Source organism: Bradysia coprophila, unplaced genomic scaffold (genome assembly GCF_014529535.1).
Source record: "Bradysia coprophila strain Holo2 unplaced genomic scaffold, BU_Bcop_v1 contig_474, whole genome shotgun sequence".
Classification (NCBI taxonomy): Eukaryota; Metazoa; Arthropoda; class Insecta; order Diptera; family Sciaridae; genus Bradysia; species Bradysia coprophila.
In genome coordinates, this window is record NW_023503725.1 from 864 (window position 1) to 13,519 (window position 12,656).

General features: G+C 36.3%; 2 protein-coding genes across 2 annotated transcripts; one reads left to right on the forward strand and one right to left on the reverse strand.

The window, feature by feature from the left end:
• Nucleotides 1–612: 612 nt before the first annotated feature.
• Nucleotides 613–2,290, reverse strand: LOC119082521. Its single transcript, XM_037192033.1, has 4 exons — nt 2,120–2,290; nt 1,370–1,474; nt 1,142–1,308; nt 613–1,077 (listed from the first exon to the last, which is right to left on the reverse strand). The coding sequence occupies exons 1-4, from the start codon at nt 2,125–2,127 to the stop codon at nt 710–712; spliced, it is 648 nt and encodes a 215-aa protein (XP_037047928.1). The 5' UTR covers nt 2,128–2,290; the 3' UTR covers nt 613–709.
• Nucleotides 2,291–7,027: 4,737 nt separating this feature from the next.
• Nucleotides 7,028–9,560, forward strand: LOC119082520. Its single transcript, XM_037192032.1, has 3 exons — nt 7,028–7,341; nt 8,957–9,244; nt 9,349–9,560. The coding sequence occupies exons 1-3, from the start codon at nt 7,282–7,284 to the stop codon at nt 9,436–9,438; spliced, it is 438 nt and encodes a 145-aa protein (XP_037047927.1). The 5' UTR covers nt 7,028–7,281; the 3' UTR covers nt 9,439–9,560.
• Nucleotides 9,561–12,656: the final 3,096 nt, after the last annotated feature.

Consider the following 12,656-nt stretch of genomic DNA (forward strand, 5'->3'; position numbering starts at 1 on the left):
AAAAAATTCCTAGATGTTGCAAATTCAATTCTCTGTCGATTCCATTATTATCTTTTGCTCTAATTTAGTTTGAAGTAGACCAAAATGGTCAAACACTGAAGCACTGCACTACAAACGTCCCCCTCTTTTCTCGAAAACTGACAGGATTTCAGCCTGGCACCCGAACTTTTCGTAATCTGGGTATCAAGAGCTTCACCCAAGACATCCCTTCACCTTTCATGGACACGGGATGTTCTATGGCTGCTGCATTATGAGTGAGTGCTAATTCAGTTGTTGGCGCATAGTCAGTCATACATAAATAGAAGAATTATGCGTAATAGTATAACATGGAAGTCGAAACTCTGTATTGTCATCGAAAAAATTGGCCGATATAAGCTCGCCTCCATGTTCGATGTGTTGGAATATGCACTTGATATAATTCTATCTAGTGATATAGTCAAGTAGTCTAAATGAATCGTAAGGACGTAGTTGCGTTAGTTAAGAGAAAAATGTTTTTAGTCACTTCTCACTTTAGTCAATACCGAAAGGTATGAACGTGTTTTATTGGAGGTCCGGATAAAAGCTCTATCCGAAATATCATGTAGCCATTCCACAACTTCGAACACGATGATCTTAAATTAAACGAAATCAAATTAAAACGAGCCGAAAAGATTTTTTTTCTTAATTCAAATATCAACATTTCTCCTTATACCTACGGCACTGACTCCAATTATGTAATTTCCATTTTTTCGTTTTTTCTATCAATTGCTTTCATCATCGACTTCAATCGAACGATTCGTTGCTGTTGCCGGCGATTCTGTTGTGTCAATGTTCTGGTCTGCTTACGTTGCTCCATTACTTTTTTTCTTAAGACAGCCAAATATTTCTGTGCCGTTTCATCTTCCAGTTCTTCGTCGGCACCAACATCACCTGGATAGCTGAGTCTTTTGACTTTCTTCGCACCATACACACCACCATTGTTTCCGCTGTGGCTTTCCTGGTTATGAAACATTTGGTTTGATTGAGATGGCACCGGGTTGCTTTTCAATTGCTTAGATGTGGGATCAATTGACACCTGAAACGCTGACGCTACATGTGCTACAAAACCAACAAAAAATTAATTTGGTGCGTCTGGTGACCATGTAAAAGGAGCATGACTTACAGATCTCAATCGCCTGACTATTGTCGAAAAATCCGTCCTCTTGCGGTTGTGTTATCCTGTTCATATGACCGCATTCTTCACACTTGTACATTCGTGTCGTATCCGAAGTATACTCTGTCTTATATTCCACCTGTTGACGTAGCGAAGAGTCGCTGGATACCGTTTCACTGAAGGCAATAAATCGGAAATTAATTCGGCGAACTTGACAGTATTTCGGTTTATACTCACCAATAAACGCTACTTTCATTCGTGTCGCACAGATCCTGATCGAACGGTTCAGATTTTACGATCGTTATCGAGTCCAATGATGAATTATTACTTGAATTATCGAATCTGAAATATTTCGATGAAACAAATCTGAATTTTACGTTATGTTATGTGTGTTATATTGGCAGCGGGCCTGCTACTCATTTCTTCTACCCGATTTGACAACAATTGAAACAGTGGGTACGAATCCGGGTCATCACAGAACGGAATGAGCATGAACGAAATCATTGGTACAGTTTTCAGAGATCTGGGAGTATAGAGTGTTATGATGAAAGAGAAAGAAATATGTTGGCAAGTACCCCAAGACAACTTATAATAGAATTTGGTCTTCGGTCCTCTCGCTCTCAACGTAACATGTTGAAAGAGAAAGCAATATTTTGACATGTACCCCAAGGCAAGTTATAATTAACTAGTTTTCGGTTCTCTAGCTCTGACCGTAACAGTCTATTAGAGTCAAATCCAATGATTTTAGTCGCTTCGGATGAAAAATCAACAGATCTGATGATTAAAGCGATAAACAAATAATTTTCTGAATTTGAACCTCGGGAACTATCGAACTAGGAGACGAAAAGACATTATGTGTAATCGAATCAAGTGATAGTTTACATGAGATCTTGCATTATCGACTTGCTTTGTTATTGATTTCGAGACGCCCGTTTCAGGGTTATCCGAGACCGGTTTTTTACGAAAACCACGAAATCATCAACTTACTTTGCCATGACGATACACAATGATTACACAAAGATAAATACAAATATTTAGCAACTGATTTGCGGATTAAAAAAGACGAATCACAAAACCAAATTATGTTAAAAATGACAACGACAATGTTTTTGTTTATACAACCCGAGTTCATACCATCGGAAATGTCAAAAACATGTGGGAAAAAAGCGCCCGGCAATTTTCATTTTGGTAAGGTTGGTAAACGTGGAAAAGAATGGAAATGTAGGAAAACTGTTTATCGACGATATGTAACGGATTGATTTTGAAGAGTGTGCAAAAATCTTATAGTGCAGTTGATCAGGACCATTTATAAGAGAACGTTTACACTCGTATAAAAGCTGGGCTACCTCTCTAAAAGTTTATTTTTCTCATTGCAAACCAGGTAAAATTATCATTAAGGAATCTACTGATAATTTTACCTACTTTACAATGAGAAAAGTTAACTTTTAGAGAGGTAGCCCAGCTTTTATACGAGTGTAAATGTTCTCGTATAAATGGTCCTTATCAACTACACTATTACGGCTCTTTTTCCAATGACAAGCTCTGGGTAATAATGATCACTTAGTAAAATGAATGTTAAGGAAAATGAAGTACAAGATTTGAAATCAACAGATTAAAAATATTTTGATCGATCGAAGTAATAGACCCGATAATAAAGCTGGTTATATATGCTTACCGCATGTAACATGTTAATCTCCAATGTTTTGGAATTAAATACGTAAGCTCTTTCAGGTAGAGACAGTGAGCTGTAAACATTTACTTGCAAATGCAAGCCGCTAGTGCATAAAATGAAAATCTGTTGTATGAGATTTTGATTTGATTACATCTCAGCGTCCACGTACAAACCATTTAGGCCAATAGCTAGGCATGTTCGATAATTCAATCGATTGATAAACTATCGATTATTTCCCTAGAATCGATTATCGACATTTTCAGGAAACCAATATCAATCGAATGCTTTATTGATAATCGATAAATATCGACTGATAATCAGTAAATATCGAATGATCATCAGTAAATATCGACTGATAATTCGATTATCAGTGGATTGATTTATTGATTATCAAGTCCGATATTTTTTATCGATTATCGATAAAACATTCGATTGATATCGATTATTTGGAAATTTTATCATCCAAACAAAACATTTTTATATTTTATTTAATAATTAATTTTTAATTCAGTAAAGTATCGTGAAAAATTAAGAAAATAAGCGAAGTCAGAAACCTTCTTCAACATGCGTGCATAGCGCGCCATCTTTTTATTCAGTCGAAATTGCGGAAAATTTACTTGTGAAAGAATCGGGATATTTAGCAAAGAAGTAAACAAAATGTCCTTCTTCATTTGGCAAATGACCCTTCTCCATCGGGTTGTACATGTTATGAATAGAAAATCAGCTTTATAAAAAAAACTAAAAACATTTTGGTTATACCCTAGAATGATTTTTTTGCTCATAATAATGCTCTAAATCGAAATAAAATCGTTGTTTGGAACTCAAATTGATATTTTTTAGTAACATGCCTACCAATAGCGCTCCGTATTTACGAATAAAATTATCTAGCTCACTGTCTCTACCTGAAGAAAAGGAGTACGCTTTTTCGATTTAAGTCAAAACATTTGAGATCAATTGCAATTAAAAAAAATTGTTCAAAGTTTTCAATTTTCTGCAAGTGAGATTACGTTCATTCATTTGTTGAACTCGATAGATTCTGTTAAATTTAAATGAAAAATGAGTTCGTCTTAAGGTGAAATAAGCGGAATCGATGTTTTTCACAACTACTGTAAGTAAGACTAAATACAAACATCATTCTTGCCTATGCAACATATTACCAACATTTCTGGATGGTAGAAGGAAAATCAGAGAATTGCCGGAATTCCGGGAAAATTGATATTTTCGATTCAGTCCAAACCGAACCTATTATTTTGGTTCGTTTCAAACCGGTTTTTCGGAGAATCGGCTCATTCATCTCTGAGAAAAATTCTCTTCCCCTTGCTCAGTTTTTGTCCTAATGAAGACATTGTTGACTTGCAGGAAACTGTTGTTTCGAAACTGACAACCAGCTCAAATTTTCGATCACTAAAATACGATCAACAAATTGGCGTATTTCAGGCTCATAATCCGCTTTTTGTATATTACTGTGTCCGAATATTTTACCAGTAGTCGAACATCTACTCCCACCTATATCCAGCCTCCGAATATTTTATATGTTAATGCTAGGAGCAGTGCTATGCCAGTCAAACGATCGATCATCAGTTGTTCTTTTACAATCTAATCGTTTTAAATAATTCGTCTATTAAACTGAGACTTCTTTGTAACCGAAACATTTAAAATCGAGTATTTTTCAGTATTGTCTCGCTTAGGTACCAAAATAAAGCTTTCAATGTCACTTAGTTTGTCTGTGATGTTCAAGTTATTAAAAGTCGTTATACCCAACTCTAAGGAATAAAATTCCAGGTTACATCTTTGCGAACATATTAGATAGGTACCCATGATACCAGACACCAATTTACCTTCACACATAGCTTCTAAAATCAAAAAGATTCAATTTGTATAAGATCATCTCTTTGATTTTATAATTTTATATTCATAATATCCGTAGAAACATGACGAGCTTTGATATTATGCATATTTATAGATAGTATAGTCCGTTGTCGTGGTTTAAAAGTTGGATCGAATTGTACTAGTCTGGTGCGAGTTGACCTTTCGCTCATATTGAATGTAAAAAGCGATTTTATGGTTGATTATCGTAGGTAGGTCGGCCACGAACTCGAATCGCAATGTTGCCAAGCTGGGATCGACCTGGTTTGGGCGAGGGAGCCGCCGTCAGCTAAAGCTTCTTTCGGCTCTGTAAAATTGAATTTTAATCCGAATTGAGTGGGAAAAAATTCCTGTGTTCCTTGAACCTTTCTGCATACGAGGAAAATATAAGTGCTTGAAAAAGTATGCATGTGGCGCTGTAATTCAAGATGGCGCCCATCAATACAAAAAAGTGTGCAAATCTGGAAAATCCGGTAAATGCTTTTTTATTTTTAACATAAAATAGACACCATTTGGAATAATTTCGCCCATGGAACCATGTCAAAAATATTTCATTTGATATTTTTAAATAAATTTTCAAAAATCAAAATTTCATAGAGCGAAAAGAAGTGTTAGGCAACGTCGGCCCCCTAGACCATACCAGGCCGATCCCAGCTTGGCAACATCTCGATTTGAGTTACTGGTCGATCCATCTACGATAATCAACCATAAAATCGCTTTCTACATTCAATATGAGCGAAACGGCTTTTTTGGACAACTCGCACTTGACTAGTACTGATTAAGGAGAAAATATGTTCTTTAGACCCGTACGAAGTACTGGGGTCTTATAGGTTTACGCATACGTTTGTAACACGTCGAATTGGACTCCCTGAGTAAGGGGAAACCTATTGTGGTTGTCTAGAGATGCCAAATCCGCGAGAAAAAAAATGTCCGTCTGTCTGTCCGTCTGTCGTCTGTCTGTCTGTCCGTCCGTCTGTCCGTCTGTCTGTCCGTCTGTCTGTCTGCACGATAACTTGAGTAAAAACGCATCCGATTTTGAAAATTCTTTTTTTTCCCGTTTGGTAATGTCAAAAGACAGGCTAAGTTCGAAGATGAGTGATTTTGGATCGACCCCTCCCGAGCTGTGGCCCAATAAGTGCTTTACGGTTTTTCGAAGATATCTCCGGACATTTAAACGTTAAACTTGTAAGTGATACGTCAAATAAAAGGTATTTACAATACCGATCGACAACAAAAAAAGTTTATGGAAATTGGATGACCGACTCGTGAGTTAGACCCCTTGGTGTGGAACAGGCACAGGGCGGCAAGCAGTTTTTGCTTGTAGGTCGGCCACATTTGAACATATTTCGTCTGTTTTAGCTTTATTAGATAGGTATTGACCGTACCAATCAGGGAAAAAAAAGTTTATGAAATTATGTTCTCCGGAGCGTGAGCTAGGTCTCTTGGAGTGAGCTCTTATCTGGCTACTCGGAAGTACAGTGAACGTGGTGTATTTTGACAATATCTCGAGTAAATTTTGACCGAATTTCATGAATTTTTTTTTTGTTTGAAAGGTATTAACGAATGTAAAGCGTCGGTACTATTTCCGGTCTCCTAACAAAATGGCTGCCGGCGGCCATATTGGATTTTATAAAAAGTGATATAAAGTGGGAAAAATGGTACTTAGAGTGTTTATGTTAACATGGAAATAATTTGTTATGTGTGTGGGGTGTTTCAGGCATTCCATATATGGACATCTATATTCACCTATATTGAGCTATATACAGGCATATAGAGCTATAAAATAGCAAATTCATTTGTGGAATGTTTATTTGTAGTGAAATATAGGTAAATATAGCGGTATATAGCTGTTTAAATAGGAATTTATGAAATTTGACTTCGTACGGGGCTGTCTATATTGCCTCCGGCAATTTAATTGTATATGCTAACAAGGCAAAGAGTGGATAATGTAAGTGATTTAAAAGGAAGAATAGTTTTTCAGCAGAGAAGAAAATGAAGTAAGAGAAATGAAGAGTTTCACATTAAAGGCTTTTGATACGAATAGGTGTTTCGTACGGGTCGGCGTTAGCTATGTTTTTACATGTGTTCCACGTTGTAAGAATGTGTTTGGATCATATCTTCATATAAGATTGGGTTTGCTTCCATTGATTCCACCTCAAAACCATAAGATAGACTTTTGACAGCAGAACTGTGTCAAAATACCTGAGCTTATACGACGCAATGGCCTGTAATAATCGGCATAGTGAAACACTCTCTGTCACCGTATTTTTTTACACTGATTTTGTAAATTCTTTACGTATGGAGTAACTGCCAAGAGTGTGGGACAGTTAATATATTTACTGAAATGAATAAATTATTTTATTTTTCATTCGATTCTCTGAGAACATTCGGCGTTCGTTGCTCATAAGATCAACAGTTGCGTTTTGAAAGTCTTTTAGTCGCCTTATCGCCTTTCCTCCTATACGTTCATTGTTGTTGAAAAAATTATTTTATTGTTTTTGGTGATATTGCATTCACTGCACAAGTTTTGTAAACAGCGGGACACGTAATTGTTGTTTTGTGTTTTGAAGATTATATTTGCCGTGGGTAACGAGAAAAAAAAAATCGAAAAATGGAATACGATTCATCATATTTGAATACCACGCCCGGAAAAGCGAAAATAAGCTGTTTGGTATGTCGTATGGAATTTGATTAGGAATATTTTATATTTAGACAAAGCGAATGAACCTTAGAATTTCGATAGCACACGCTTCGATCAGAATAGATTTTTTGTTCAATTTTTTTTTTACTTAAGAAGGAACAGTATGTTTGTTGGAATTAAGTGTTTAGGGCTAAGTTGGAGAGCCTAGATACAAACTTTATAAGCCTTTCGCTTATACAGCATAATGTATGGGAGATTAGACGAAGTGAAAGATGTTCTGTCAGAAACTAAAAAATAATTGAAACAACAGAAGTAGTAGATTTTCGATATATCGGATAAGCTTGCCGTGTGTAAACCACTGTTTCGATCCAACGAGATATCGTTTTGTGAATAACTTAAAAAATTTAATTTACTGTCATCTCATCAGGCCACGGCGACAGTGGCTGGATGATGACTAGTCTTCCACTCCCAGTCATAATCCTATACGTGTAATAGTTCAGTGAATTATAACAAAAATGAAACGAAATTCGGTTGAACTATCCAACAGAGTCTAAACAGTCTAGGAGGGATTCTTTTGAAAAACAGCCTACCGAAATCGAACGTGTTTTCTAGTGGAACTTTTTATAGGTACCTAGAAAGGTCTTCGACCCTAGAACCCAAAACCACTCTCAAAAAAATTCTTCGAAGCTTTTATGGCTGGTGAAAGGTGATCGAAAACCGAAAACTTGCACTTTTCTTACCAAAATTTCTCCGGGTACACGAGTCGTACATGGTCTTGTGGGGTGTCATTAGAAAGGTAATCACATGTACTATTGAGCCGAATAGAGACTCATTGGTTTTAAAATTCATCGACACTGAAATATGTGCAGTTGAAGTTTTCAACCGAAAACTTGCACTTTTCTTACCAATATTTCTCCAGTTACACGAGCCGTACATAGTGGTGTGGGGTATCATTTGAAAGGTAATTTTATGTGCTTTTGGGCCAAATAGGGTCTTATGGGGTTTGGATGCATATGCGATGAAATATGGACACTTAAACATTTCAACTTCTCATATTTCATCGCATATGCATCCAAACCCCATAAGACCCTATTTGGCCCAAAAGCACATAAAATTACCTTTCAAATGATACCCCACACCACTATGTACGGCTCGTGTAACTGGAGAAATATTGGTAAGAAAAGTGCAAGTTTTCGGTTGAAAACTTCAACTGCACATATTTCAGTGTGGATTAATTTTAAAACCAATGAGTCTCTATTCGGCTCAATAGCACATGTGATTACCTTTCTAATGACACCCCACAAGACCATGTACGGCTCGTGTACCCGGAGAAATTTTGGTAAGAAAAGTGCAAATTTTCGGTTTTTGATCACCTTTCACCAGCCATAAAAGCTTCGAAGAATTTTTTTGAGAGTGGTTTTGGGTTCTAGGGTCGCAGTCCTTTTTAGGCACATATAAAAAAGTCCACTGGAAAATGCGTCCGATTTCGGTAGGCTGTTTTTCAAAAGAATCCCTCCTAGACGTATCCTATACTAAGTAGGGTTTCTAAGAATACCTTTCCTTAACCCTGGTGTTAAGTGTGTTTTTAATCGGTTTGTTTATCTCCGCTCAAATATCCAACTTCAACTCGTTCGTCCTATTTCAGACATTTGGATTTATCGGTTTACTGGCTTGTAACATCGCCGGAGTCCATGTAGCACAATACAATTCGGCAGCTGGAACCGCATTTTTGGTCACACTGATCCTGTTGCTGTTACTGGTCTGCAAATCCAGTTTGCGTCAATCGGCGATTTTCCAAAAAATCGAACTCATCATTTGCATCATTTTGACCATATTCTACGTGGTTGGTTCAATTGACATAATCCGAGCTTGTTGGTACTATTTGTTCACCAATTTTATACTCGGACGATTCATTGGCACGTTAATTGCATCGGTAAGTTATAACAAGCAATGAGACTCTCCTATCATACATTGTATCAATGCGTTTCAATCGGTCTCATTAAATTTCCTTTTCCATTTTTATGCACATTGACACAGATTTGCAGCATTTTAGCAACCTTGGCCTATGGCTACGATTCAATAGACAAGTTTCGCGAAACGAGAGGCGTCTCAACATCGAACGTTTAAGTCATGTTTTGTTGTTTTCGTAAATTAACTAAAAAACGTCATCGCTTTTGGTGTGCTTAAGGTGAGAGAGATGACGTAATGTGAACATAATAAAACGAATGATTTATTAATGTGTAATTGGATACCGTCAATCCGGCCATATTACACAAAACCTTGCTATATCATCATAACATCAGAGAGTCCACCAATTCAACCAAAATAAATTTATTCAACTTAAGTACAAGAGTGTGAGATATATATAATGTGTAAAAAGAGAATTGTTGGTATGGTATGAATGTTCGCACGTTTGTTTGCGGAATATTAAATGAATGTTTGAAGAATGAAATAAAAAAAAATTTTGCGGTACAGGACAGAGACAAAAAATACTTAACACAACGAGTTAACACAGTTTTTACTTAATTTATTATTAAAATATGGTCTAATCCGTTGGTTTGTTTTTACTAGAATTTCGGAGTGTCAATTGTAATTAAACGCTTTTATTGAGTTCAAATTCTTTTACTCATTGTCCCCCGGGAAATAAGTCATCACTTCATTGACATGAGCGTTTAAACTCATTTCCCGGGGGCCTAGTGAGTAAATAACTTACGTAATTGCTTGGAACTTTGTATTTTGCCAAGTGTGGTTGCATCCCTCGTCTTCGGCTCGAGTTGCAAACGCCACACTTGGTAAAATAAAAAGTTCCAAAACAAAGACGTAATCTACTATTACTCAATAGGGTAAGCGAACTTAGCTTACACTTACTTAATGGCGGCTAAACTATACCTCAAGTTTTGGGTACTTGACAATGAGACAATGGAAATGACTTTTTACGTGTTACCGACCTCGGCTTCGCCTTGGATCGGCACCACAAAAAAGCAACATTTTCATGATTTGTCCCATTGGTAAGTAATGTACTGATATTGATCACTGCCAGTGTTGACTCGATAAAAACAAATGTCTTCTTGAATAAACAGATGTCGTCATTGGAAATGGAATGATCATTAAAGTTTCCATTGATTATAAAAAGGATATTTAATTATCGATCGTCAACTGAAACTCATTTTATTTATGCAAATTTTCGTCGATCAGTCAATTTTTGTATTGAAGACGTAAGGTCGTTTCTATGAAGAATGATTATGGACTTAAATAATATAACAAAAAACTAAGATTTTTGGAAATGAATACGACCAAAATTATACTTTTGTTCAGATTAGACGACAGTTTTTGTTTATTTTATTAATTAAGAGTGAGTCAACATTTTGTTCTCGAGAATTGGCACTCTGATAAGAAGTTTTTTTGTTCTTCATTTAGTATATATGCCAGCTCTCTCTCTCTCTGTCTTATATTTTTCTAAAAACAAAAAACGATTTATTCAAATGTGTCTCAGTCATTTATTTTGTCACATTTTTCTGATTAATTAAACGAATCTTTGAAAATTTTCTCTTTTTTTTATTTTTAAAATTATGTGATCAGGAAAGGTGAATGAGATCAGTGTTACGATGAAGAACCGTATATATACGCTCTGTGTGTATATACCTTATAAAACACAAAACAAACATTTCACATTTATATATAAATATCCATCGCACAAACATTATTAAAATCGCCAACACATGTTTCTTATGGAGTTTTCAGCGATTATTTACGTTTACAATGTTTGTATATAAATGCTCTTGCCTATTTTAAACCATAGAGGTAGCCTACCATAGTTTGTAGTTTCTCGGTTTTGTTTTGCGATGTTGTAGTGAGTGAAAATGCACTTTATTTCATAGATTTTTAAAGTGGACTTTTTGATATGTGCCTAGATAAGTATTGGTTCCCAGAGGCCAAAAATCTTTTTTTTTTTAATTTCTTCGATTCTTGTATGGCTAGCGAGAGGTGATCCAAAACCGAAAACATGCACTTTTCATCTGGAAATTTCTCCGGCAACATGACAGCTACATGGGCGTGTGGGGTGTCATTGGTTAACGTAATGAATGTACTTTCGGGGTCGATCATGGGGTAGAACGCAACCCTGACGATTACGAGCAGTTGAAAGTATGGGTAAAAGTTTGATTATTTAGGCGAACTTGTGACGGTTCCTGTGCATCCAAATAGCAACAAAAACATCAAAAAACTCTTTCCCTAATTGGTCTTAGCTTTGGAATGACACCACACATGTATGGTATTGGTATAATGACCGCAAGCTTGACGTGTAAATACAGCATCATCTATTCACTCGTGATTTTCATACATCTAATAACTAGAAACGGTTATTCTTCAATGATTTGCAGACACTTGGCCCATGTTACCGGACAGCATTATAGTCATTTTTGTGAGCAATTTGCGCTTGCCATAGCTTTTGATGGAATTTCAATTTGTTCGAGTTAATTTTGAGTTTTCAAACCCAGCAACTAGTCGGCCATTGATACGCTCGACGAACCCTTTGATCCCGCGTAATTCTCAAATCGAAAGAGAAGAAGCTTAGCTGGAGCAAATTGCCGCATGGTACTCAGTCGTGTTAAGCAAGACAATGATCTAGAGTTAGACGAATGTCCACTCATAAGAAGAACGAGAGAGCGATAAGTCCACTAAGAAGAGGTTCTTAACGTCTCATATAGAAGTAACTGTCGAGTACAATATTCATTTTATATGGATATGCAGTGTCATGAGAATCTCTTGTACCCGAATTCTTAAGGGCGAAAATCTGATATAAACGATGTTTAGTTTAGACAGTATGCCATATCCGATGCTGGGATTTCTCATTTTTACAGACGACGTCTGGCACAGTATGTAATGCATATGTTGACATTTACGGACATTCGAACGTTAACCTACCACCATCACTTCAAATCACACCTCACACACACCCACTTAGATGAGTCCCCAAAAAAAAGATGAATAAACTCAGAATTAGCAGAGAAAGAGAGAGATTGCATTAAGCTGGTGACAGATATCAGTGGGACTTTTATATGAATATACATTGTCAAGAGTCTTGTTTGAAATGCAAAACAGAAGAGAACAGGATGAATTACATTAAACCAACTTCTGAAAGCAGATATTTTCCAAAAATCAGAATTGTAAGAGCAATTGAAAAAGCGCGAATTTGAACAAGCTGTAAGATAATCAATCAAAATCTGAATCTGGATAAGGACGTAAATTGTAAGAAAAGCCGAAATGAAAAAAAAGAAAAGAAAAAGAAGCCTATATGAAATGTGGTATCAAGCGGACGAGCAAGCGAGGATAGAACGCTGATAAAG